Raw genomic sequence first — 24,798 nt, forward strand, 5'->3', positions numbered from 1 at the left:
TAGATGTGCAAATCTAAGCCCAAGTTTGTAAATAGTTACGAATAAAAGCAAGTGAGAGATCAAGAGTTTTTTCAAAGTTAAGAGAATAGACAAATTTTCAATATCAATAACCACTCTAACGGATATAAAATGGGTTTTTATAGATTTAAGTAAAAACTAGCTATTAGGAACACAAAATTCAAAATCAGCGTGAAATCGACTTGCCGCTTTACCAGACTGGCTTCACTTTAAGTAAACCGATTAGCCACTTTCTCCAAATCGGCTCGTCGGTTGTCTCTGGAAAACAAGCTGATTAGCCACTTTCTCCGGCTAGCAGCTTTGGGCTTCTCTCAATATTTATAATTTTAACCTAAACTTTTTTTATAATTACAAAAGTGTCCAAAAAATTTTGAAACAATATAAAATGTCCTTTTTTAGATTTTCAAAAATAACATTAAGAGCACATAAGTTCTTCATATTTTTCAATAGATTAAAACTTTTTAAAACTTTTTCAAATCAATCCACATACCTAAAAAAAATTCATTCTGATAAAATATTTGGCTTTCGTTTTTCTTCTAGTATTTTGAAAGCACATTCATCACCAAACCAGAATGTAATAAAAGATTCAAGAATTTTGGTAATAAAAAATGATTCAAGAATTTTAGTGAATATTGATATCGGAAAACGTGAGCATGCAAATCCATACACGAGAGTGAAGCATGCAAATCTATGCACAAGAGTGAAACATGCACAAAAGTAGAGTATGACGCATGGAGCAAGAAGCATGAAAAGGAAACGTGAAGCATGCAAAGCCATGCACAAAAGTGAAGCATACAAATTCGTAGTGAAGCATGCATAAAAGTAGAGCATGGAGTGTGGAGCATGAAAAATAAAATAATTAATTAAAGTAGAAGCATAAGATATGGAGCATGAAAAGTAAAATAATGAATTAAAGTGGAAGCATGGAGAATGAAGCATAAAACTTGAAAAATAAAATAATTAATTAAAATAGAAGCATGGAGCATGGAGTATAAAAATCATATTTTACCCTCAATGAATTATATAGTAATAACAATAAATTAATGAAAGGGTGTTTTGAGCTATTGCTTAAAAAATAAGGATGAAATGTGCTATTATTTAAATACTAAGGATGGAATGAGTTATTACATCAAACCTTAGGGGTGAAAAGGACATATTCTCAAAGTAAAATTATTAATTAAAGTGGAAGCATGGAGTATGGAGTATGAGACATGAAAAAGAAAATAATTAATTAAAGAGCATGGAGCATTGTGCATTAAAAGTCAAATAATTAATTAAAATAGAGTATGCTTGTACAAGATAAAATGGCGGTAATTAAAAAAAAAAGAGAGAAAAAAAGAAAAAAATCTAGAAGCTTCAGAGACCAACTTTGAGATGGAGATAAATGTAGACTCCAAATCAAACTCTAATTAAGTGGTGGAAGCAGATCAGAATAAGGAAATATCAACAACTTAGAATACTGAAAAATTATTTTATAAATAGAAATCTTTTAATGCATGATGGGCAAGTAAAATTCAGAAAAAACTTCATTGTAATTATTATTGAATAGTGAAGTTTGCTCTTTTGAATCCTGTGGACGTAGGCTAATCCTTGAACCACGTAAATTCTCTGTATTTTGCTCTTTATATCATCTCGTTTATTCAATTTTCTAGTTGACTGAAAATAAGTATCAACAGATTGGCGCCGTCTGTAGGGAAGATATAATTAGTTGTAATTAAATTCAATCAACATAAAATCATGAGTCAGCGAAGCCAACGCACTCATTGCGGCCATGAGTTACTGTGGGTCCCAAGCCCCCAAGAAGGCAGCACAACAACATGGGCCCGCAGTCGCCGCTTATGCAATAAGTGGCTGACCTGACACAAAACATGAGTTTGGTGCTCCAGTATAAAGAGAGCCAAAGGAACCATGGGTCTATCCCACCAGTTGAGGAGCAACAACAACATCACTAGTATCATGATCAATAGCATGGTCATGAAAGAGAAAGATCTCAAGATGACTTACGAGTTAGGAGCCATGCAAGCCACGCCAATTATGAAAAAAAGATCTTCGACAAGCATTGAACTCTAACTCAGCGAGCTTGGAGGCATAGTTAGAAAAACTCAAGAAAATGATATATGACATTGGGAAAACTCCAATTGGACCATACATGGAGGAAATAAAACCTTCATTCACCAAAGATGACACTCTACATTGAGTGTCTTGTTATATTATAGCTCGATAAGTCCGAGGTCGATTCACAGAGAAAAGATTTAATTTGTTTATTTTATTTTATCTAAAAATAAAAATAAAACTTGAATATAAATAACTTAATTAAAATGAAACTATGGAATTAATTAGTTAGGGTTATGGATCCACTTTTAGTAGTAAATAAAATTTAATAAATTCTTTTTTCCATTTTTTAGATTTAATGCCAAAAAGATTAATTATATAAATTATTATTATTTTCCCACTAATTTTATTATGGATTAAGTATTTATTGTGCCAAAATTTAATTTGTCTACAATAAGTTAAAATACCATTTTACCATACCTTATATTAAGATATTAAGAATTTATTATGCCAAACTTCCTTATTTGTCTACAATAAATCAAAATTTCAAAATAAAAAATATGTATAAAATTAAATAGAAAATAATTTAATTTATATAATTAAAAATAGAATTTGATTAAATCATATTTATTTCCTAAGAGTTACACCTTACCCTAACTATTATTATTTAGCTAAGCATAATTGAAATAAAAATAATTATTAAAATTAAATTACTCATAATTAAAAGTAATAAAACAACTAAAATTGAAAATAAAACTAAATTTATTTATAAAAATAATTATACAAAATATTAAAAACATACCTGAAAAACAAGATTACGGGGAAATTGAGAGAAATTGAGAAGAAGAGAGATAATCAAAACATAAAAATGAGACTCTACCTATAGAAAAATAAATTCATAATCCAGTGTATTGCGATCCATCATAAGTTTTGTGCATGCACTCTACACAACCATTAGATCAAGATCCAACGGTTGGTCAAACTTCAAAAGTCAACATTACATGTGGCATCTTGTGAAGCGTCCGATTTGGTCAAAGAACGGTTGAGATTTGACAGGTTAATGGGTGAATTGGGTCTACCCGAATACAAAGGTTCGGATTCTACAACTTACTTCACCAACCATTGCAACGTGGCACGATCGTGGCATTGAATCATGAATGGTTGAGATTTAGCAAGCTCATTTTATCATGAATCTATTGTAAGCTCATTTTATCATCCAATCAGTATTTAGTCAATAGAAAAAGTCAACTTTGTACACAAACTCAATTTTAAACCGGTCTTGACTCATTTTAAGGTTTTCGGACCTTTGGAATCTAAATTTGATATCCGTTTATCTGTTTGGAACCTTGAATTACATGAAATTAATATTTTACCTAATAAACACACAAAAATACACAAAATTAGATGTAGTTAAAACATAATTAATAATTCTTAATATATTGCATAAATACAAATATATATTATAATATAAGCACAAAATAATATTTTTATCACTTGATAATCAAACAGTTTTTAATACTAATCAAAAGACATATTGGATGCATCACTTCCTCCAAAATTTAAAATGCCCCAGATAAAGTTATACAAAGGAGAAAGAGATCCAACAGCACATCCTGAGACCTACAGGTCTTGGATGGAGCTACAAGGAGCATCAAAAGTAGCCATGTGGGGCATTCTCGCTGACACTCATTAAAGCAGCACATAGGTGGTTCAAAAAGCTAAAACCAAGATCAATTTCTTCATTTGCCTAGCTAAGTCAAATATTTATTACCCAATTTATTAGAGCTAGAGACCATCAACTTCCTTCAACTCATCTTTTGTCGGTCAAGTAAGGGAAGGATGAGTAGTTAAAAGATTACATTACCTACCTCAACAAAGAAGCTATAAGGGTGGAAAACTATAGTGATTTAGTGGCCTTGACAGTCATTATGGCCGTGTTACAACTAGCAAGGTTTTATTATTCACTTATAAAAAATGCACCAAGAACTTGCATGGAGTTGCTGTCGAGAGCACAAAAATACTCTAAGGTAGATGAATTAACTAATGCAAAAAGGAAGGTTGACCTGGATTCACAAAGAGTAAGAGGAAGAAGAATGAAGAACTAGTTGAAAACAAAGAAATAATAAGTAGACCATAAAACAAAGGTCCAAGGATTCCGTACACTAGGTTCCCTTGCTATACACCACTTAATGTGGCCAGAAAGCAGTTGTCGATACAAATAAGGAACTCATATTTGCTGCAGAAATTCAAGGATATCAAGACAACACTTAATCGAAGGGACAAAAAAAAATAAATACTATAGGTACCATTGAGATCATGGTCACAACACTAAAGATTGTTTCGATTCCAAAGAAAAAATAGAATCCCTTATCCATAGAGGATATCTTAAAGAATTTGTAAGAAAATGTGCTAAATGGATGCCTAATGAGGTCCCATCCAATGCTCCACAAAAAAACAACAACATCTGGAATTGTGCGAATAAAAGACCAAGACATCGTAGGTGGCATACCCATAAGAACTATATTAAGTAGACCCACAGGTAGAAGAGATTCTAATAGGACTCAAAAAGCTCATGTTAAAGAGACTAGAAGTACACCGAGGGTTTTCCTTGTAGATTTAATGAGTAGACCTAAAAAAAAGCCAAGCGGAAAGAGGAATACATCAGCCCCAGAATGATGCCCTAGTCATCTCTATAATCTTGGCGAATAAGAAGGTCTATAGAGTTCTAATAGACAATGGAAGTTCAACAAATATTCTGTATGTAGTAGCATTTGATAAAATAGAGATTGGAAGAGAAAAATTAAAGCCAATATGCACACCTTTGATTGGTTTTGGAGGAGAATGTTTGATCCCTTTGGGTAGTATAAGTTGCCAATGACTATTTGGGAAACTACCCCACCAAGTTACTAATATAGTGAATTTCTTAGTAGTGGAGCATTTGTCAATTTACAATGTCATCTTAGGAGGACCGGCTTTAAACATGTTTCGAACAATAACTTTAACCTATCATTTAATGATAGAGTTTCCTATAGTAGGAGCATTTGATAAAAATAGAGATTGGAAGAGAAAAAATAAAGCCAATATGCACACCTTTGATTGGTTTTGGAGGAGAATGTTTGATCCCTTTGGGTAGTATAAGTTGCCAATGACTATTTGGGAAACTACCCCACCAAGTTACTAAGATAATGAATTTCTTGGTAGTGGAGCATTTGTCAATTTACAATGTCATCTTAGGAGGACCGGCTTTAAACATGTTTCGAACAATAACTTTAACCTATCATTTAATGATAGAGTTTCCTATAGTAGGAGGATTTGTAGTTTTAAGAGCTAATCAAGAAGAATCCAAAAGATGCTACACTACAACTTTAAAAGGCAAGATGGACAAACATGAAAACCTACAGATTATGCTTGACCTAAGGAAAGAAAAAAGTGAGTAAAGAGGCTCACCGATAGAAGAATTAGACTTTGTCCATTGTAGTAAGGAGATTAAAGTAAGTCTACTCGAGTTGGCCAATCGCTAACTTCAGAATTACATGCACAAATAAAAAATTTTCTCAGAGTCAACTCTGACATGTTCTTATAGTCCCATGAAGACATCGTGGTATAGATCTTGAAGTAATAGCCCATCAACTAAATGTTAATCCTGGTTACAAACTAGTGGGACAAAAAATGAGGTCCTTTAATAAAGAAATATATGAAGCAATTGCAGAGGAAGTTGATAAACTGCTAAAAGTATGATTTATTAGAGAAGTGCATTACCTTAACTGGTTAGCCAACATAGTGATGGTAAAAAAACCAAATGGAAAATGAAGGATTTGCATAGATTTTACTGACTTGAACAAAGCGTGCCCCAAAGACAGTTTTTCTCTACCCAGGATCGATTAGTTAGTTGATGCAACCGGAAGACATGAATTACTCACATTTGTGTATGCATACTTAGGTTATAACCATATTCAGATGCACCCTCCAAAGAGGAGGAAAACAACATTCATTACAAATAAAAGGCTTGTATTATTATAATGTAATGCCTTTTGGGTTAAAAAAATACTAGAGCAACCTATCAAAGACTAGTCAACAAATATTTACTAGATAAATTGGAAGAAATATTGAAGTTTATGTAGATGACATGCTTGTTAACAGCAAGAAAATGGAAGATCACGTCACGGACTTGGAAGAAGCCTTCAAAATCCTGAAACATTTTAATATAAAATTAAATCCAAGTAAATGTACTTTTGAAGTATCCTCGGGAAAGTTCTTGGGATTCATGGTTAGTCAACGAGAAATAGAAGCTAATTTAGAGAATATTCAAGCTTTGTTGGATTTGGAATCACCAAAGACAATAAATGAGGTTCAAAGACTGACAATGAGAGTTGTTGTCTTGAGTCGCTTCATTTCATGAGCAATAGATAAATGCTTGCCATTCTTTAAAACTCTCTAAGGGGGAAAAATCTAGTGTGGACAGATGAATGTAAGAAAAAGTTTCATGAATTGAAAAAGTACAAGGGCAGTCCTCCAATTCTTTCTAAACCAGTGTCAGGGGAGAATCTTTATATCTATCTTGCTGTGTCAGACTCAATAGTGAGCTCATTATTAATAAGAGAGGAGAATATGTGCAAAAACCCATTTGCTACGTGAGCCATGCACTGCTAGATGCTAAAATGAAATATTCGATGATAGAAAAGATGGCCTTAGTATTGGTAATCTCTACTAGGAAATTAAGGCCTTACTTTCAAGCCCACGTCATAGTTAACTATGGCCAATAGGTCGTGCCGGCAACTGCCGTCCCACAAGGGCTCGTGGGCCGGTACGACACGGCCCACCAACCCACTTGTGCCGTGGGCCGTGCCCAAAAAAAGTCCACCAACTTTTGTTTTAGCATGCCTAAAAAAGCCTACGTGCCTGGCGTGCTTTTTTAAGCCCACCAATAATAATAATAATAATAATAATAATAAATTCATAATCATAATCATATTAATTTTTATTAAGAGAGCAATTAACATTTTATTATTAGTTTATCACAATTTCACAATTATATATTATATTTCACAATAACCAATCATAACACAATAATACATAAATTTAATTCCATAGATCATAATAATAATTAATTAAAATTAAAAATACAATCCTCGAATAATAGTTACAATAAGTCATAACTACGAAATATCAATATAACAAATCATAGGTCACAACTTACAAGTTACAACTACGAAACACGAACTACGACAAATTGACAAATAACAAGCACGAAAAAACATTTATTAATCACAACTATGGATATGGGAAACGAGCAAGGTTAATTCTATCTAGGCTAAGGTGGCGAGCTAAACAATTTGACACGTGCCGACGTAAACCCAAGGTGCCATGGCTGTCTGAATAAATAACTTCTTGATGACAATAGTTGCACCTCAAGATCATCTGTTTGTAAGGACGATGCAAACTATTATCTATTATTTCCTCCTTTATTGTAGTAAATTTTTGAAAAAGCTCATTTAAAGAATGACTTCTGGACTGATTTAGCCTAGCGTTTTGTTGAGGTCCAACTACATCAACACCGTATTCTTGAGGGTGTTGAGGTTCTTCTGCATTCATATTATGTTGCTGCGGATTCATAATGATTTTGGCTTTTAGAATATTGGAAAGTTTGAGAGGAACAAGAAGAAGAATAAGAATTGTGAAGCATCATAACATAATGGCGTGTATATATAATATTAGATAGTAATAAAAAGAGAAAAATTAATTTTATTTACTTTGTCGATGGGAGTAAGAAAAGTAAAAAAATATTTAGTGAAATATAAATATTTGTGAATGAATGAATCTTGAGATCTTAATTTTTGTGGAGCTGTGAGGCAAGTGCTTGGTTGGCATGTAGGAAAAAGATATTAAATTATTTAAAAAATAAATGAAAATATTAAAACAAATGAAATTTATTTCCAAAAGGACCAAAACCAAAAAAAAAAAAAATCGCATTGTTGTCTTGTTGAGTTGTTGGCACTTGGCACAAACCCAAAATGAAAAAGTATCAAACAACTATACAAGCTAATAAAAAGTGTTGAACTACAGTTGGACATGTCACATTACTCTCATACTCACATGTTGAATGTTGACTTTAAGTGTTTGTAGATTGTAATCTATAGACTACACACAAACTCATGAGTCATGAGCACAAATGCATAATGATCCCAATTTTTTATTATTTAAACATCATTGTCGGTTAACTTTCACAATTTTTCAAATTTTTAATTGATTGCACTACACATAATTTTAAAATTTTACAGTCACAAGACTCATAACAATAAAATTGACATGACTACTCAATTTTACAACATGCTTGCAACTTTCACAATTTTCAAATTCTGAAACTTGAATTGACTACACTGCAATCTGCACGTCTCCATGTTTGCATATAATGACAAAATTTTCAAATTTCACAAGTGTGACAGTAAGTCAGTAAAATTGATATGAGTATAGTAGTGTACTATATGACTACTCAATTCAGCATGTGCACGGTGCACGTAAAAATTAATTTTTTCTAATTATTAAATAACCAAAAAAATTCTAAATTAATTTTATTACTCACCCAACGGACAAAATTTTTTTGAATTAACAGTAGAATTGATATGACTACTCAATTTTACAGCATGGGCAGTTGGGCACCGATTAGCAATTAATGTTTTCTGATTTTTAATGACAAAAAAATTCTAAATTAATTTTATTACTCACCCAACGGACAAAAAAATTATGAATTCAATTGAATTAACAGTAAAATTGATACGACTAGTTGACTAGTCAATTTTATAGCATAGGCACTAGGCAATTAACTATTTCTGATTTTTAATAACAAAAAAAATTCTAAATTAATTTTTTTACTCATCGAACGCCCAACGGACAAATGAGTGATTAAATGCAACAATTTAATTTATTGCAGCCTTGTAGGAAGCTTTGCAGGTGCAGCCTTGCAGGAAGATTTGCGTGTTTGCCCCGTTTTGACCGTTAATATTTTTACTTTTTTATTCTATTTAAACGATTAAATTATTTTCGAACTTATCTCACTTCTCAATCTCTATCTTCTCGTTATCTCTCTTGTCTCATCTAGTCATCTCTACTCTCTGCTCTGCCCAATCTTCTCAAAACTTTGCTACAATTCAAGCAACAATTACAACAACTTCCCTTTGTTACTGAAATCTCAAACAAAAGCAAAACATCATTCAACACCATTTAACACACGAATCTCCATTCTCTTGCTCAATAATTTTTTTCTTTTTTTCACCCGCACAAATACATTCCAGCCGCCTTTATTTACCAAAACGCTAATTATATAAAATGTCTCACTCTCATTTCGAGTTAGATGAGAATTTTAATTTTGAAGAGGGTGAGGAAGTTGCAAATGAAGAAATTGTTGCACTAGAATTTGATCCAAGTAATATATTTATTGTCCTACCTGAACGATCGCCTTCTACTTCTCAAGCAAGTCAAAGTGGTTTTACTTCTTCGACTGCTGATCCTACTACTACCTCCAAACAATAAAAAACATTGATTGTTTGGTCATGTTTTACTTTGGAAAAATGTCAAAACAAAAAAGGTGAAATGATGGATCAAGCAGTGTGCAAATATTGTCAATCTGCTTTAAGTGCCAAAAGCAATGGTGGAAATGGACATCTTAGACGACATATGGAAACTTGTCAGACAAAACACGCGCCACAAGACCCAACACAAACCCAACTCTCACGATATGGTTCTGGACCTTCTGGTATGACATCATGTAGATATTCACAACAGAACATGCGAGAAGGATTGGCTCGGTATATTGCTGCAGCAGAACAACCTTTAACATTTTCAGAAGATGAACGTCTAATAAATTTTCTGCAAAGGTATGTTCAGCCTCAACTTAAGAAAGTGCCTAGAAATACATTAAAATGTGATTTAACTAAAAATTTTCATGACATGAAAAAACTTTTAATTTATACTTTTATCAATTTTAATGGTGTTATTTCAATTTCTTCTGATTGTTGGATTGGTATTAATATGGTTGGTTATTTTTTTGTGACTTCGCACTCTATACATGAGATTAATGGTAAATGGAGGTTGGAAAAAAAAAATTGCTTGCATTTCGTGAATTAGAATATCCTCACATTGGTTCAGTAATTTATGCAGCTATAATGTCTGTTTTAAGAGAATATGAAATTACTGATAAATTGTTTAGTATATCATTTGATAATGCACTTGCCAATACAACTGCAATTGATATGTTTTTGCGGAATATTTCTACTCTCACGCCTGCATGTGGTTCAAAATTTTTTCATGTGAGATGTGTGTGTCATATTATTAATTTAATTGTTCAAGCTGGTATGACTCATAGAAATCATTACTTAGAAAAAGTTAGAGCAGCCATTTTATATATTAGAGCATCTTCAAGACGTCAACAAGTTTTGTGGGAGTTTTTTCTTCAGCCAAACTCTCTTCTAGTTCAACAATCTTCCTTTCAAAGGCTCGTCTAAACTCAATTAGAGTATTCTTTTGCAGCTTTAAACTTTTGATTTTCCTTCTGAATACTTAGATGGCAAGCTACATTGTAGTGGAATAAACGATAATTTGAATAAAGAGACACTAAGAGCCAATTGTATTGAAACACCAAGAATAAGGGAGCTGAATATACTTGACAAATGTTATTTAACTTGATGTCCATTGGGTCACAACTTTCAATATGCCTCACATTGTTGGAAGAAATGTACTGAGGCAAAAGTTGGTTGAAGAAATTAAGATATATCTGAGAAGGGTCCTTCCAAACAAAGCTTGGTAAGTTCTCTAACAAAGGCAAGGTCCTTTGGCTAGAATCTAATGGAAAATTAGCAAAAGCCAGAATGTTAGTAGCGGCAGAAGAGCTAACAAATGGCAAATAAGCAGTCATATTAACAATAGGTAGAGGCAAGGTTTCTTGCTGATGATAACTGGAAATGATAACTTGAGAAGATGACCCTCTGACATGGAAAGTAGACTTATCCATCAGCTTTCTACTGATCTTAGCAAGAAGAAACTTTTCAATCTTCTTCTTTTTACAAGCATTGTCATTCCCGAAAAAATAAATACGTGTTATTACGTGACAAAGCTATTTTATAGAAAATATTAGAAAAAGAGCAAAAACTCATCTCTATGAGGGTCTAAAATATGTATGGAGGAGATAAAACTGAATATTGATAAGAAACCAAACTAAGAGAGAAATGCCTAAGATCTATATTCTGATGGAATATTGAAGATACTCAGTAAAAATCCTCTTTCACTCTTAGAAACAATGGTAGAATGGGGAAGTGTGTTCCACGTTGCTGCAAAAAAAAAAGAGAAATAAAGTTATTGAAATTGCCGAATGATATATTAAAATGGTACCCAAACAATTACTTGGGGTAAAAAAATGAGTTTGGACCCGGTATTCAAAGTTTCTGTCACTAGATTCCCCAAATTCCCAATCTCCATCAGTAAAAAACCACAAGTCTTTCCACGACCCACAAAAGATTTCTTTTGAACAATCAGAGGAGAAAATTTAGGCCAAGTGCGCATGTAATACCAACCTTTAATAGGAGGGCCTCTATTGGGATTAGGAATAGCCATCAGTTGGTAACACAATTGAAATTGTTGGAATGTGGGGCAATGAAGGTATCTCTATTTCTAAAGAATGTACATGCCTATCATGGCATGCCAGACACTCGAACTCAATTAAGAAATAGCACACTTAAAATTGCTAAGCATAAACCTAAGAAAGGAAAGGAAGTGTAACACCAAGCGTGAAAAAGTCAAGATGCATGGTGATAACTCATAGCCGAGGTTGACTAGGTTTGTTGCTTTCTCTAGGCCTTCATAGAGAAATGGAACAAGATTGTACCATAAGAGATACAAAGGAATTCAATTGACATTTCATCCATATAATTAACCTCTTTATCTACGCTCCACCCAATAAAAATGGAAGGATGAAAAAAAAAGCAAGAGCAAAATTTACAACGAGTGGTTGACTAGCTACAAGCCAATAATTATCCTTTGCTAAAGGATATTCATAAAGCTCAGAGTCAGAGAAACCCTGAGAATTCGAAGACATTACTGACTAAGCATTAAAAAAAAACCACATCAAATACTCACCAAAAATTTAGGTAACCTAAACTTGAGAAGAGATGGAAAGAAAATTGATTGTTGAACGAGAGAGAAGAATACCAGTTTATATAAGTGAGAAAATGCTTAGTTGGTGGGTAGAAGAGACAACAAGCCAACAACCAATGTATATATAAGTGAGAAAATAGCTCTTTTAAGCTTTTAAAATCAAGCTCCAAAGAGTTGAGTGCAATTGATATAGGGAAAAACAAAGCATTACAATCCACACACAAGAGTGTAGCATGCACAAAAGTAAAGCATGGAGCATGAAAAATAAAATAATTAATTAAAGTAGAAATATGGAGCATTGATAACTCTATGAAATGAGAGTTACCATGACATTTTTAGACTCAAACCAATATTACTTAGAGAGTAAATGATGTGTTTTTATTGTATTTTTAGTTACATTTTGCATGAGCATCTATTTAAGTTTAATCTTTATAAATTGATTGTGTTTTAAATTACTTTGTGTTTTAAATTACTTTGTGCTTTGATTATGTGCATGATTGTAGGGGACCAAAAAGCTCAAGCTTTATGGATAGAGAGCTGTAGCAACAGACTTGCAGAGATGACAAAAAAACTTGGCTACAGAGGAAATAAAACAAGTCTGGAATAGAGAAAATGTTATAGCCGTTGCTGTAGCAATCCTGTAGTAACTGCAGACAAGATTTTGCGTGTGTTAACTGAAAGATTGCGATCCAAGGTTTCCAAAGACATGCGGCCACATGCTTTTAATTGCCCTAATTCCAAGATATAAAAGGAGCACATATGAAAAGAAAAAGAGAGGGCCATCATAAAAGAAAATAACAGAGAAAAACTAAAAGAAAATAGTGAAAAAGAAAGATTTGAGTGCTGCAACCGAAGATTTAAGGAGAAAAAGAAGGAAAGATCGCAAAGACTAAGCAGGACTCAATTTCTTTATTTATGGGAATGTATTTGATGGCTAAAATGATTATTGTTACTGTTTTATCTCAACTCATGAACTAAACTTTATTGTAGTTGAGTGATAAACAAGCTTAGTGGTTATTTGACTGATATATGTGTATTGCTCTGAATTTGTTGCAGCATTTTGTCTTGATTTTATTTATTTATTGCAATTCCCTATTTTGGCTGACCACATATTTAGTGGATATTAGCTAAGAAAGCGCCTAAAAAAGGTCTGACACAGTGGAGCAAATTAAGACAATACATTATTTTAGATTGAGTTTTCCAAGTTGAGTTAATCTCAATTTCAATAGGGCTATACTTGATCTAAAATTAGTGAAGAACTTGATATAGGGATTCACCTTGTAGGGCTATTGGATCCTAGAACGCATAATGATATATCTAATGTTGGTGTAACAACTGGTCACTATTAGGTTGCATTTAAATATAAGATATTTAACAGGCGACAACTGAGGATGCATGTTCTGCCCAGTGCTGTAGTAAATACTGTAGCGACAGAATCTTAATTGGAAAAATAGTCAATATCATTAAGTGAGTTTAATCACTCAACTAGTCATTTCCTATTGAGTTTATCTTTGTGTTTGATTTGAGATTTTCCTATTTGCATTTTTTTTATTGCATTTTTTTAAATTTAGTTACTTCATTAGTTTCATTGATTATTTTATTTTAATTTGGTCTAAAATTACACTGTTAAAATTGTTGTAGCAAATCTTATAATATTAATCCATGTGGAGACAATCTGAATATTCATCAATATATTACTTATTGTGTACATTTGCACATTGACGCCTATAGCATTAAGCAAATCACCCAACAAGCATGGAGTATGAAGTATGAAAGTAAAATAATGAATTAAAGTGGAAGCATGGAGCATGGAGTATGGAGCATGGAGTATGGAGCATGAAAAGTAAAATAATGAATTAAAGTGGAAGCATGGAGCATGGAGCATGAAAAATAAAATAATTAATAAAAGATAAGCATGGAGCATGAAAAACAAAATAATTAATTAAAGAGCATGGAGCATGAAAAGTCAAATGATTAATTAAAAAAAGTAAATGCATACAAGATAAAGTGGCGGTAAAAAAAAGGAAAAAAATCTAGATCAACTTTGCAAAGGAGATAAATGTAGACTCAAATCAAATTCTCATTAAGTGGTTGAAACATATCAGAATAAGAAAATATCAATAACTTAGAATACCAAAAAATTATATTATAAATAGAAAGCCCTTAATGCATGATCGGTAAGCAAAATTTAGAGGCAAATAGCTAAAAAAAATAAAAAAAGACTTCACTGTAATTATTATTGAATAGTGAAGTTTGATCTTTTGAATCCTATGGACGTAGGCCAAGCACTGAACCACATAAATTTTCTGTGTTTTGCTCTTTATATCGCCCCATTTATTCAATTTTCTAGTTGACCAAAAATAACCGCAACAAATGTAATGCATAAAAGACTATTGAGCTCACATTTTCTAATCATCCATAAATGTAGACAAACTAGCTTTACAAGATAAATTAAAAACAAAGATATCACCAAAACCAACGTCTTGAGCTTGAGTCTTTACTTGATGAACATATCTTCAAGCTTGATCTCACATAAATGGCTTTAGACTTTGAACAACTAATGAGATCCAAAAGTATTTTTCCCCAGATTGCCTTTATTACATTGTTTGTTATTATCAAAATCAAGGATTGTAAGACCCTTTAGGTCAACATGTACTTAATGGTGTATGGCTAAGCGCATGTCAAGTTATGAATGGAGGACCATGGGACAAGTAGCACAATAGTCCCAATCATAACTTACCATATATACATGTGCAATCGCGGGCTCTTGATCAATCTTATCTTAGTAAATTCCACAAATATATACGTAGGTTCTTATAACCACCCAAAAAGAAAACACTCATAACAGTAGAATTTACTGAATTTGGTTATAATATTGAATATATTCTCTTTTTTTTTAAATACAGAAAATATTCTCTTATATTAATGGTATGTTTACTTGCTGAATTGAAGAATCAAAATTAAGAACAAGAATCATTGCTAGTATACTTCACAAAATAAGAGTAGGAATCAGAATTTGAATTGTGAGATCCACTCCAATTTGGGAATAAGGAATGAGAGATTGATTCTCAAAGGGTTAGGAATCAATCTCCATTCCTAAGAGTTCCAATTCTACTCCCATTAACATTTTAATGCTCCTAAAATGCTCTCCGTTTAAATGATAAATATAAATGTCAAAAAATTAAAAAAAAAATCCCTAGCTAAACTTCTAGCATCTACATTCAGCCAAACGCCATTGCAGCGAAACCTCAATCATTGCCAAAATCAACCTCTATCTTCATCATCATTGGACCGTCAGTTGTGGTGTAGCAGTTGATTGCCGGTTTCATTTCAGTTTGGGCTGTTTCGGTTTTGTTTTCATCTCAGTTTCGTCTCCAATGGCCGCAGTTCCGATATAGTGATGGTGATGATGCCGACAATGATGATTTGTTGTTGGTTTTGTTGTTGTTGTTGATGATGATTCTGATTTTGATTTTGATTTTTATTTTTTTGGAATGGATTATTATTGTTGTTGTTGTTGTTGTTGTTTGTTGTTGATGTTATTGCTGCAATAGAAAGTTTTATAATTAATATATTAATGTTAATAATACAATTATTATCAACAAATAATCAATAATAATAATAATTTTTGAATAATGATCATCACAATAATTAAAATATAAAATAATAATTATGACAATAGTTAATTTCAGATTTTTTAGTAATTAAAAACAGTTTATCCCATTTTAATTCTGATTCCAAAACAAAATGAACATATAATGAGAATGAAGTTTATTTCAATTCTAAATTTTACAGCTCAAACAAATAACTTATTTTGATTCTCATTCCAGTCTATTTTGATTTCTAATCATTTCGATTCCAGTCAATTTTAATTTTCGTTTAATAAACACACTGTAAAAGCATAAAATACATTTTTTTCAAAAAAATTAAAAAATAATAATTATATAATCACAAGTAATTTTGCACAAATAAGTGTATACAATAGTATGAAAAGAGTTACAAATAATTTTATACAAATTAATATAGTATAAAAAAGTTAATTAAAAAATAATAATAAGACCGTGATAATTTTATATAATCAATCTCTTTATGCGAATTTATATATTCTTATTTGTATAAAATAGTTCGTGGCTCTTATCATTTCCATTTCAGAAAATATTGATGCCAATGAAATGGAATTTCCTGATCGGTTGACCGTTATAAATTGGAGCGAAAAAAATGCGGCACACGCAATTTTCACCTGACAATATTAGCCTTATCACCAACAAAAATCATAAACTCATCAGCTACCTGCCACTGAAATTCAATCCGCTTCAACTTCAAACCCAAAATCACATAAAAAAAAAAAAGGAAAAATCAAAATAGTCCCACAAGCTTCAAAAATTTCAATAAAGCCCAACGCTTGGCCGAGAATGAGAGTCGTTTTCGGCTCTTCCTCCTCCTCCTCGTCCGCCATTGTCGCCACCCAAACTCGCCTCTACAACCACCGCAATAAACCCAACAAACACCCAGTTACCAAGCTCTTTCCCTTGGCTTCGTCTTCATCTTTATCTTCAATCCCCACCGTTCATTCCTCCCAGACCGCTCTCCTCTCCACCGTCCGACGGGACCTCAGTTCCCGTAACGACTATTACGCCGACATGGCCTCAAAACTAGCCAAAGACGGAAGACTTGAGGAGTTTGCTATGATCGTTGAAAGCGTAGTTGTTTCTGAAGGGAATGTTTCGAAGTTTGCTTCAATGTTGAGTTTGGAGATGGTGGCAAGTGGGATTGTGAAGAGTATTGGCGAAGGGAGGATCGACTGTGTTGTTGGGGTTTTGAAGAAACTGAACGAGCTTGGGGTTGCTCCATTGGAGCTGTTTCATGGGTCTGGGTTTAAGTTGCTTAAAAATGAGTGTCAAAGGTTGCTTGATTCTGGGGAAGTGGAGATGTTTGTTGGTTTAATGGAAGTTCTTGAAGGTATTTTCTTATTTTGTGAACTTTGCTTGTACTGTTTTTAGCTTGAGCTCTATCTATATTTATTCAAGATTATTTCAAAACAAAACTGTACTTGTTGAATATTTACCTTTTGGCTCTGAATGACTGATGGGTTTATTTTCTTGGTTCAGAGTTTCGGCTCCCGGTTAAAGAACTCGATGAAGAATTTCGCATTGTACAGCTTTGTGTTAATAAACCTGATGTAAATTTGGCAATAAGGTATGATTTTATTGCTTTCTTGACTGCATAGTCCTTGCTGTGTGTTCTTGTAAGGATGTTAAATGTTTTTATTGTTGATGAGATAAATTTCTAGCCTGTAGCTCTGATAATTTTGGGGCACAATGGATCTCTGCTGTCGCATTTTTATGTTGGCTTCTATTTGATACTTTTAACTTTTATGTATTGCAGATATGCATGTATAGTTCCTCGTGCAGATATACTGTTCTGTAACTTTGTACGCGAATTTGGAAAGAAAAGGGACTTGGTGTCTGCTTTAAGAGCATATGAAGCATCCAAGAAACACTTGAGTAGTCCTAATATGTATATATGCCGCACAATAATTGATGTTTGTGGCCTCTGCGGTGACTACATGAAGTCTAGGGCCATTTATGAGGTATTCCCAATGCATAGTCTTTTTCTTTATTATATTGTGTTTGTGCAAGCAGCAGTACCTAGCCGCTCATGACTATGCATAACATTCTAGTTTCTTTTACTGCTATTAAGAAATATTTGATTTACTTTGCACATGAAACATTTTGCAGGATTTACGCAGTCAGAATGTTACTTTAAATATATATGTTTTCAACAGTCTTATGAATGTAAATGCCCATGATCTGAAGTTCACATTGGAAGTGTACAAAAATATGCAAGTAATGTACTCTCTCTCTCTCTCTCACACACACACACACTCAATACTAGAATTTGGTTGAAAATTGGAATACTCAAAGTATCTCTCGTATGCTTTATCCAGAAACTTGGTGTCATGGCAGATATGGCATCTTATAATATACTTTTGAAGGCATGTTGTCTTGCTGGAAATACTGTTTTAGCCCAAGAAATTTATGGAGAAGTGAAGCATTTAGAGGCCAAAGGAGTGTTGAAGTTGGATGTCTTCACTTATAGCACTATAGTAAAGGTATATCTAATATATCATTGCAGTATGTGCGCATCAACAATAACACATCGATCTGCTCTAACCATTACTTTTTTTTTCACCTTTTTTGGGTCACTTTTTTCTTGTAGAAGTGACAATTCATCCAGTGAAGGCTCTTGCACCATATTTTGATCTCTTCATTGCCTTTGCATTAATTCCAGGTCTTTGCAGATGCAAAATGGTGGCAAATGGCACTAAAAGTTAAAGAAGACATGCTATCAGCTGGTGTTACCCCTAATACAATTACATGGTCGTCATTGATCAATGCCTGTGCCAATGCTGGACTTGTTGAGCAGGCAATGCATTTATTTGAAGAGATGCGTCAGGCTGGCTGTGAACCTAATTCACAGTGTTGTAACATCCTTTTACAAGCTTGTGTTGAAGCTTGCCAGTTTGACAGAGCCTTTCGACTTTTCCGGTCCTGGACACTAAGTAAAACTCAGGTGGCTTTAGGAGAAGATTACGATGGTAACACTGATCGGATTTCAAATATGGAGCATAAAGACAAACAATCTATCACTAATACACCAAATTTTGTGCCTAATTCACATTATTCAAGCTTTGACAAGAGGTTTTCCTTTAAACCAACAACTACAACATATAATATTTTGATGAAGGCCTGTTGTACTGATTACTATCGTGTAAAGGCTCTGATGGATGAGATGAGGACAGTAGGTCTTTCCCCTAACCATATAAGCTGGACAATTTTAATTGATGCATGTGGAGGATCAGGCAATGTAGAAGGTGCCTTACAGGTAAGATGTACTTTTGATCTGAATTTACTTTGTTTTTCTTTTTTTTAAGCATTATTTTTCAGTTGTGACGTAAAAATCCTCAAATTATGTTGCTGATTTAATTATGATATGGATGCCCCTTTTTAGTCAGATCCCATGATTAATGTCTTTTGATTATGTTGGTCATATGAGATTAAGAAACTTTGTCCGGGTAGCTTGATGCTCTCTTTGGGTTCTTTTGTTTCTAGTTTAGCAGTAACACGATCCTCATGAACATAATCCCATGATGACTTTGAACTCTCATTTGGTGAAATTCTAATGCCTAATTTTCACTCAAATTTCCAGCTGACAATGATATGATTTCATTTCCAGCTGACACCTTCAATTTGAAGGATTGGTTAGTTTGGATATAGTATATCTGATGGCCAGGTTTTCCTTCAGTGCAGATTTTGAAAATTATGCGTGAAGATGGTATGAGTCCTGATGTTGTTGCGTATACTACAGCTATCAAGGTCTGAAGTTTTCTTGTCAGAATAAGCTTGTTTGTTCTGTAATTTTTGCCCTCAAAATATGCTCATGATAAATATGTTTTTTCCATTTTCTCATATTGACTCTCCCTAGATGTTGATACATCTTGCTCTGTGCTTCACAGGTTTGTGTCAGAAGTAAAAGACTGAAGCTAGCCTTTTCATTGTTTGAAGAAATGAAACATTATCAAATACAGCCAAACTTGGTATGTGCACCAGAGATCTATTCTTCAATCCCCTTATCATTGTATTTATCTTAAGACTGTAAAGTCATAAAAGTTGGGTCTGGCTCCAGTTTTTCTGTAGCTAAAGTGATGCCGTGCTGATCTGTGAACACTTTAAAAGCGAGTGTATTGTTTCCAGATACAGTTCCTTATGATAAGAGCATAGTCAATGATAAGGGTTTAATAGTTAATTATAACGGTTTAGATAATGAAGATCAAACAGTTTACATTATGGGTAATGCTTGTGTGCAAAGGCATTATAAACCCATAAAAAATGAAAAGGATTCTTATCAACTCAGTGTGTAATTCTTCAGCTTGTATTTTCAGGTCACATATATTACTCTTTTAAGGGCTCGAAGCAGATATGGATCCTTGCATGAAGTGCAGCAATGTCTGGCTGTATATCAGGATATGTGGAAAGCAGGGTAGGCATGAGCTGTTAAATATGGATTCTTCTTGGACTGTCTTGCAGTTCATTTTCTTACTATTTTTCACAAATGTTGCTTGCTGTTCATGTCATCATGTGGTCGCTACTTTAAATATTATTTCTGTGCTTTTTATTGATTGTTGGCATGAATGTCACTCTAAAACAACTTATTCCTTTCACATACCTTTCACTGACAAGTGCAGGTGGCATGCAGCATGGAACTTTTTCTGCTTCATGATTGAGTGTACATTATGGCCATACATTTAAATTAGTGCTCGTCATTTCTTACTAATCAAGTAGTATAATTTTTTATGCAACAGTTTCCTTCGTGTCTAAAGACATACATAGTTTCACTGCTACTCCTTAATGGGGGTTAATAGATCCTTCATAAATCTTCTTTATTGTCCTATCAACGAGAAACCATATCCTCAACCAAATCTCTGGAAATCATAAAATAGATAGCGCATTTGCAGATATGTGCTATACATTGTCAACTTTTATGCTGAGAGAAATAGTAGACATTCTTCTTCCTTTTCATTAAGCATGAATTTTGCAGGTACAAAGCCAATGATACCTACCTGAAGGAAGTAATTGAGGAGTGGTGTGAAGGAGTAATACAGGACAAAAATCAAAACCAAGGAGAGGTCACGCTCTGCAGAAGAACCAACTCTCAAAGACCTCAGAGTCTATTGCTTGAAAAAGTTGCTGTACACTTGCAGAAGAGTGCTGCTGAAAACCTAGCAATTGACCTTCAGGGTCTGACAAAGGTATGGTAGATTTCATTCAGTAACGCATTGAAATTATGGGAACAGTTATTTGTTGATTGAACAGATCAAATATAATTTATGTTACATGGATGAGACCAATATGCTAGTCTTGAAACCAAAGCTGCTTTATAAATTGTTGCTTACTATTGTTATTCATCTGATTGTGCTTGCTTGGAATAACTCCATGCCTGCACTCATCTGTACTTTTGTAATATGTGATCACAGGTTGAGGCTCGTATTGTTGTTCTTGCTGTGCTACAAATGATGAAAGAGAACTATTCTTTAGGTACGGCTGAATTTCATATCATGCTTTAACTCTATTACCACCTTGGGTTCTGTATTAACATATCTCTCAGAGTTTTACCATTAGATTGTTGATGCTCTGTAATTTCGGTAAGACTAACTCTAGGATCCACATTATTTGGATTCAGTTATTGAAATGTGTCCAACTTTATATTTAGGTACATTTAAATGTTTCTGGTTGCAGGGGTACCAGTAAAGGATGACTTGATGATTGTCTTAGGACCTAATAAGGTCAATAAAATTCAAGCAAAACATGACTTGGAGGTCAAAGATGCAATAACTAAACTTTTGCAGGATGATTTGGGGCTCAAGGTTTTTCTGGATGGACCTTCAATACAGCATAAAAATGCACATATGCAGAAACTTCTTGATTCAGAATCTAATATGGCCAAAACATTACATATTGAATTGAAATCTTCAACTAGAAGACCTAAGATCCTACAGAGGTTAAAGGTGCCGAAGAAATCTTTGCACCATTGGTTGCAAAGAAGAGTGGGTTCCACAGGAAGGTAACCATGTGTGTACAAATACCAATTTTGAGTATATCTATGTTACCAATTTTGTATAATTTGTATTTGATTCTTATTGTCATTGCCTCAGAGCAGAATAAGTTATCTATCATCATGTATCTGATAACAGTCGACGTCCAATGATGATAGTAGTTTATTCTTGTTGTAATCGCTTCAGAGCAGGTTACCTGTCCTTGTGTATATGATAGCGGTTTGATCTGTTGATGTCAAATGTAACTAGCCTTGCAAAATGTTAACATAATGATACATATTCTTTCATTTGTTCTTTTTTGTTTCTTTAAATTAGTCTGTTCTTTCCCTCCTCCAACCATTTATCCATGTTTACCATTTTCAAGAGGTTATAATAACTGGGGTTTGAGGTGACCTAACAAGCAAAGCAATTGATAATAGAAACTGAAGGTTTAGTTCAGCATGACTGTTAAGTCAGCCACAACTGGCAAAACATAAGGACAGTGAAACTAAATCTTACATCAATAGAACAAACTGTTAAAAGGTAATCAATAGTCAAATTTCTGAGAATTTGCTGGTGATTTCATTTTCATATACACAACATTCCTGACTGTTGAAGCAAAGGTCCTTTGTAAGAACCATTAAAATACACTTTATCATAAAAATTTAATCCCAAACACAAAGGAAAAACAATAGTACTAAAATGCAAACATTAGCCCACAAGAATGAAGATTAAAACTCTTAACCACTAACCAATTTTTGCAGTCTGTCATACGTTTCCATAATTCTCACTTTACAGCCAATCTTTCTGCTGCAGCTTTAAAGGCAAATAAACCTCAGACAAATACTGGAACCCAAACGAGCTCAACGCCTGAATTTCAGCCTTCTGCTTGGTCTTCACCATCAGATTCAACTCCTCAACCCAACCCGGGTTTTTCTTCACAAAATCCTCCTCCAACAAATCCTTCCCCGTCTTAATATCTTGCTCTGTCATTGGCAACCTACACTGCTCCGGTATCTTATACTTATCCAAATCACTCGGCCTGATCCCCAACCACTTAATATCCGGTGTGGTCAAATTAGCACTGTCATAAGACATATTCTTCGACCCACATCCATACACTGACAAAATTTTCAATCCATAAGGATCACTATCAACTAAGGCCAAAACTGGTAACTTCAACTCCATCTTCATCTTCCTCAAAAACAACCTAGTAGCTACATCAGGCTGGCCTTTCGCCGTCACAATTATACAAGGAAATCGATTGTAAAATCTATCTTCAGCTAATCTAATGTAAGCGGCATCCTTTTCAACCAAAAGTATGAACATGGCATCGCTTTTCATGTCACCAACTCGATCAATATTTGGCGGAATCGCTTTCCCGCCCATACCCATTTTAGTGCAATCAATCATGTCGCCATTGTCGCTGAAAGTCAGTCTTCCGACGACGACACCCTTTTCGGCGGCGATCACGTTGAGGCTGGACCGCGTGCAGCCTAGAATGCAAGCGACGTCGTCCAAAACGGCGTCGGATTGGGTCTGGTCTTGGAAGAGTTTGACGTCAGTGTAGAACAGGTCTCGTTTGGTGACGTGGATGTTTCTCAAGCAGAGCTGGTGGATGAGCGAGAGGATTTTGACGGTGATGGTGGATTTGCGTACGGTCGACAGGCTCGCGAAAGGGCGGAGGGTAGTTTTGTCTTTTAGCACGATGCGGTCGAGTTCGGGGACGTAGAGTTGGTTGGAGGAGGCGCGTGAGGGGACTTGGAAACTGAAGCCGTTGCCGGCGAGTATGGAGCGGGCTATTTGGAGGATTAGGGTTTCGATGGTTGATTGGACGGCGGAGAGTGAAAGGTCGGTGACTTCGCGACACGTGGCAGAGAGACTGAGGTCTGATAGAGTTAGGGGTTTTGATGACGAGGAGGAAGTTGAAGCGCCGTTGGCTGCGGCGGTGGTTGTGGTGGTGGCGGCTAAGAAGAGTTGCTTAAGGGTTTCGAGAATTGCTTGGTCGGGTTTAAGGATATTCTTGAAGGGGAGTTCGGATTCGTCATCTGATGTCGGGTCGGGCCGCCGACGTTTTTGTTTCAGTTTCTTGTCGGCCATTGCGGGAAATGAATGTGCTAGCTACCGTTAGGGTTAATCTAGTGATCCTCAACCTTCAGCTGCAGCCCGTAAGTGGAAGTGAGGTGAATAAATCCAAAAACGGCAGCGTTTCATGTATTAGATGATTGTTTTGGCGGGAGGGATAAATTGAGACTGTACCCCTCAAGCTAATGGTTATTTACAAGCTACACATCAAAAGCTGCTTAAAAGTCCCAAGCATTTAAGGTAGTGTTTACTTTTTGGATTGAATTAGGAATTTTGGGGAGTGAAAATCCTAGGATTAGGAGTGTGGAGTGGGAGTGAGAGTAGGTTGTTTACTTACACTGGAATAGAAGCATGTAATGGAGATTAGAATCCAATTTATGTGTTTACTTTGTCTTGGATTGAGAGTAAATAGTTTTAAATTACAATTTTATCCTTATTTAAAGAATTATAATTTTTAATTACAAAACTAATAAAAAATATATTTAATGAATAATATTTATTTTATTATATTTTTAAATTTATTATAATTATTAATATTCTTAATTATGAACAATAAATTATTAATTGTAATTTTAATATAAAATGAAATGTTATTTTATTTTATTTAATATAATTATATTAAATTTATTATTATATAAAATAATAATATAATATTATTTAGTACAAAATTAATATTTTCTTAGAATAAAGTATTTATTATTATTAAATAAATATAGTACTATTATTTTTAAAATAAATATAATAATATTATATTTATTAATTCTCTATTAATATAATATTATTATTTTAAAATAATTTTAACTTAGAATCAATGTAAATTATTATTTAGTTAAATATAATATTATTATTTAAATAAATATAATATTATTTATTTTATTTTATTAATTATAAAACATAAAATAAAAAAA

At 33.7% G+C, this 24,798-nt stretch overlaps 2 protein-coding genes across 2 annotated transcripts; one reads left to right on the plus strand and one right to left on the minus strand.

The window, feature by feature from the left end:
• Positions 1 to 16,382: 16,382 nt before the first annotated feature.
• Positions 16,383 to 22,116, plus strand: LOC18038029 (pentatricopeptide repeat-containing protein At5g02830, chloroplastic). Its single transcript, XM_006428844.2, has 12 exons — positions 16,383 to 17,172; positions 17,322 to 17,409; positions 17,599 to 17,803; positions 17,952 to 18,059; positions 18,161 to 18,325; positions 18,505 to 19,098; positions 19,524 to 19,589; positions 19,730 to 19,810; positions 20,156 to 20,253; positions 20,812 to 21,022; positions 21,248 to 21,308; positions 21,510 to 22,116. Exons 1-12 carry the CDS (start codon positions 16,626 to 16,628, stop codon positions 21,836 to 21,838), a joined length of 2,553 nt encoding a protein of 850 aa, XP_006428907.1. The 5' UTR covers positions 16,383 to 16,625; the 3' UTR covers positions 21,839 to 22,116.
• Positions 22,117 to 22,339: 223 nt separating this feature from the next.
• On the minus strand, positions 22,340 to 23,972 carry LOC18038910 (DNA topoisomerase 6 subunit A). The gene has a single exon (XM_006428845.2). It carries the CDS (start codon positions 23,903 to 23,905, stop codon positions 22,598 to 22,600), a length of 1,308 nt encoding a protein of 435 aa, XP_006428908.1. The 5' UTR covers positions 23,906 to 23,972; the 3' UTR covers positions 22,340 to 22,597.
• Positions 23,973 to 24,798: the final 826 nt, after the last annotated feature.

The sequence above is a fragment of the Citrus clementina genome, unplaced genomic scaffold (genome assembly GCF_000493195.1).
Source record: "Citrus clementina cultivar Clemenules unplaced genomic scaffold, Citrus_clementina_v1.0 scaffold_6, whole genome shotgun sequence".
Classification (NCBI taxonomy): domain Eukaryota; kingdom Viridiplantae; phylum Streptophyta; class Magnoliopsida; order Sapindales; family Rutaceae; genus Citrus; species Citrus x clementina.

What these genes read in the sequence shown, in the direction of transcription:
- LOC18038029 (XM_006428844.2), top strand. Translation starts at nt 16,626, where the DNA reads ATGAGAGTCGTTTTCGGCTCTTCCTCCTCCTCCTCGTCCGCCATTGTC. An exon ending in ATCAAATACAGCCAAACTTG is followed by an intron (nt 19,811 to 20,155) that starts GTATGTGCACCA and finishes TTGTATTTTCAG; the next exon opens with GTCACATATATTACTCTTTT. An exon ending in ACCTTCAGGGTCTGACAAAG is followed by an intron (nt 21,023 to 21,247) that starts GTATGGTAGATT and finishes ATGTGATCACAG; the next exon opens with GTTGAGGCTCGTATTGTTGT.
- LOC18038910 (XM_006428845.2), bottom strand. Translation starts at nt 23,905, where the DNA reads ATGGCCGACAAGAAACTGAAACAAAAACGTCGGCGGCCCGACCCGACA.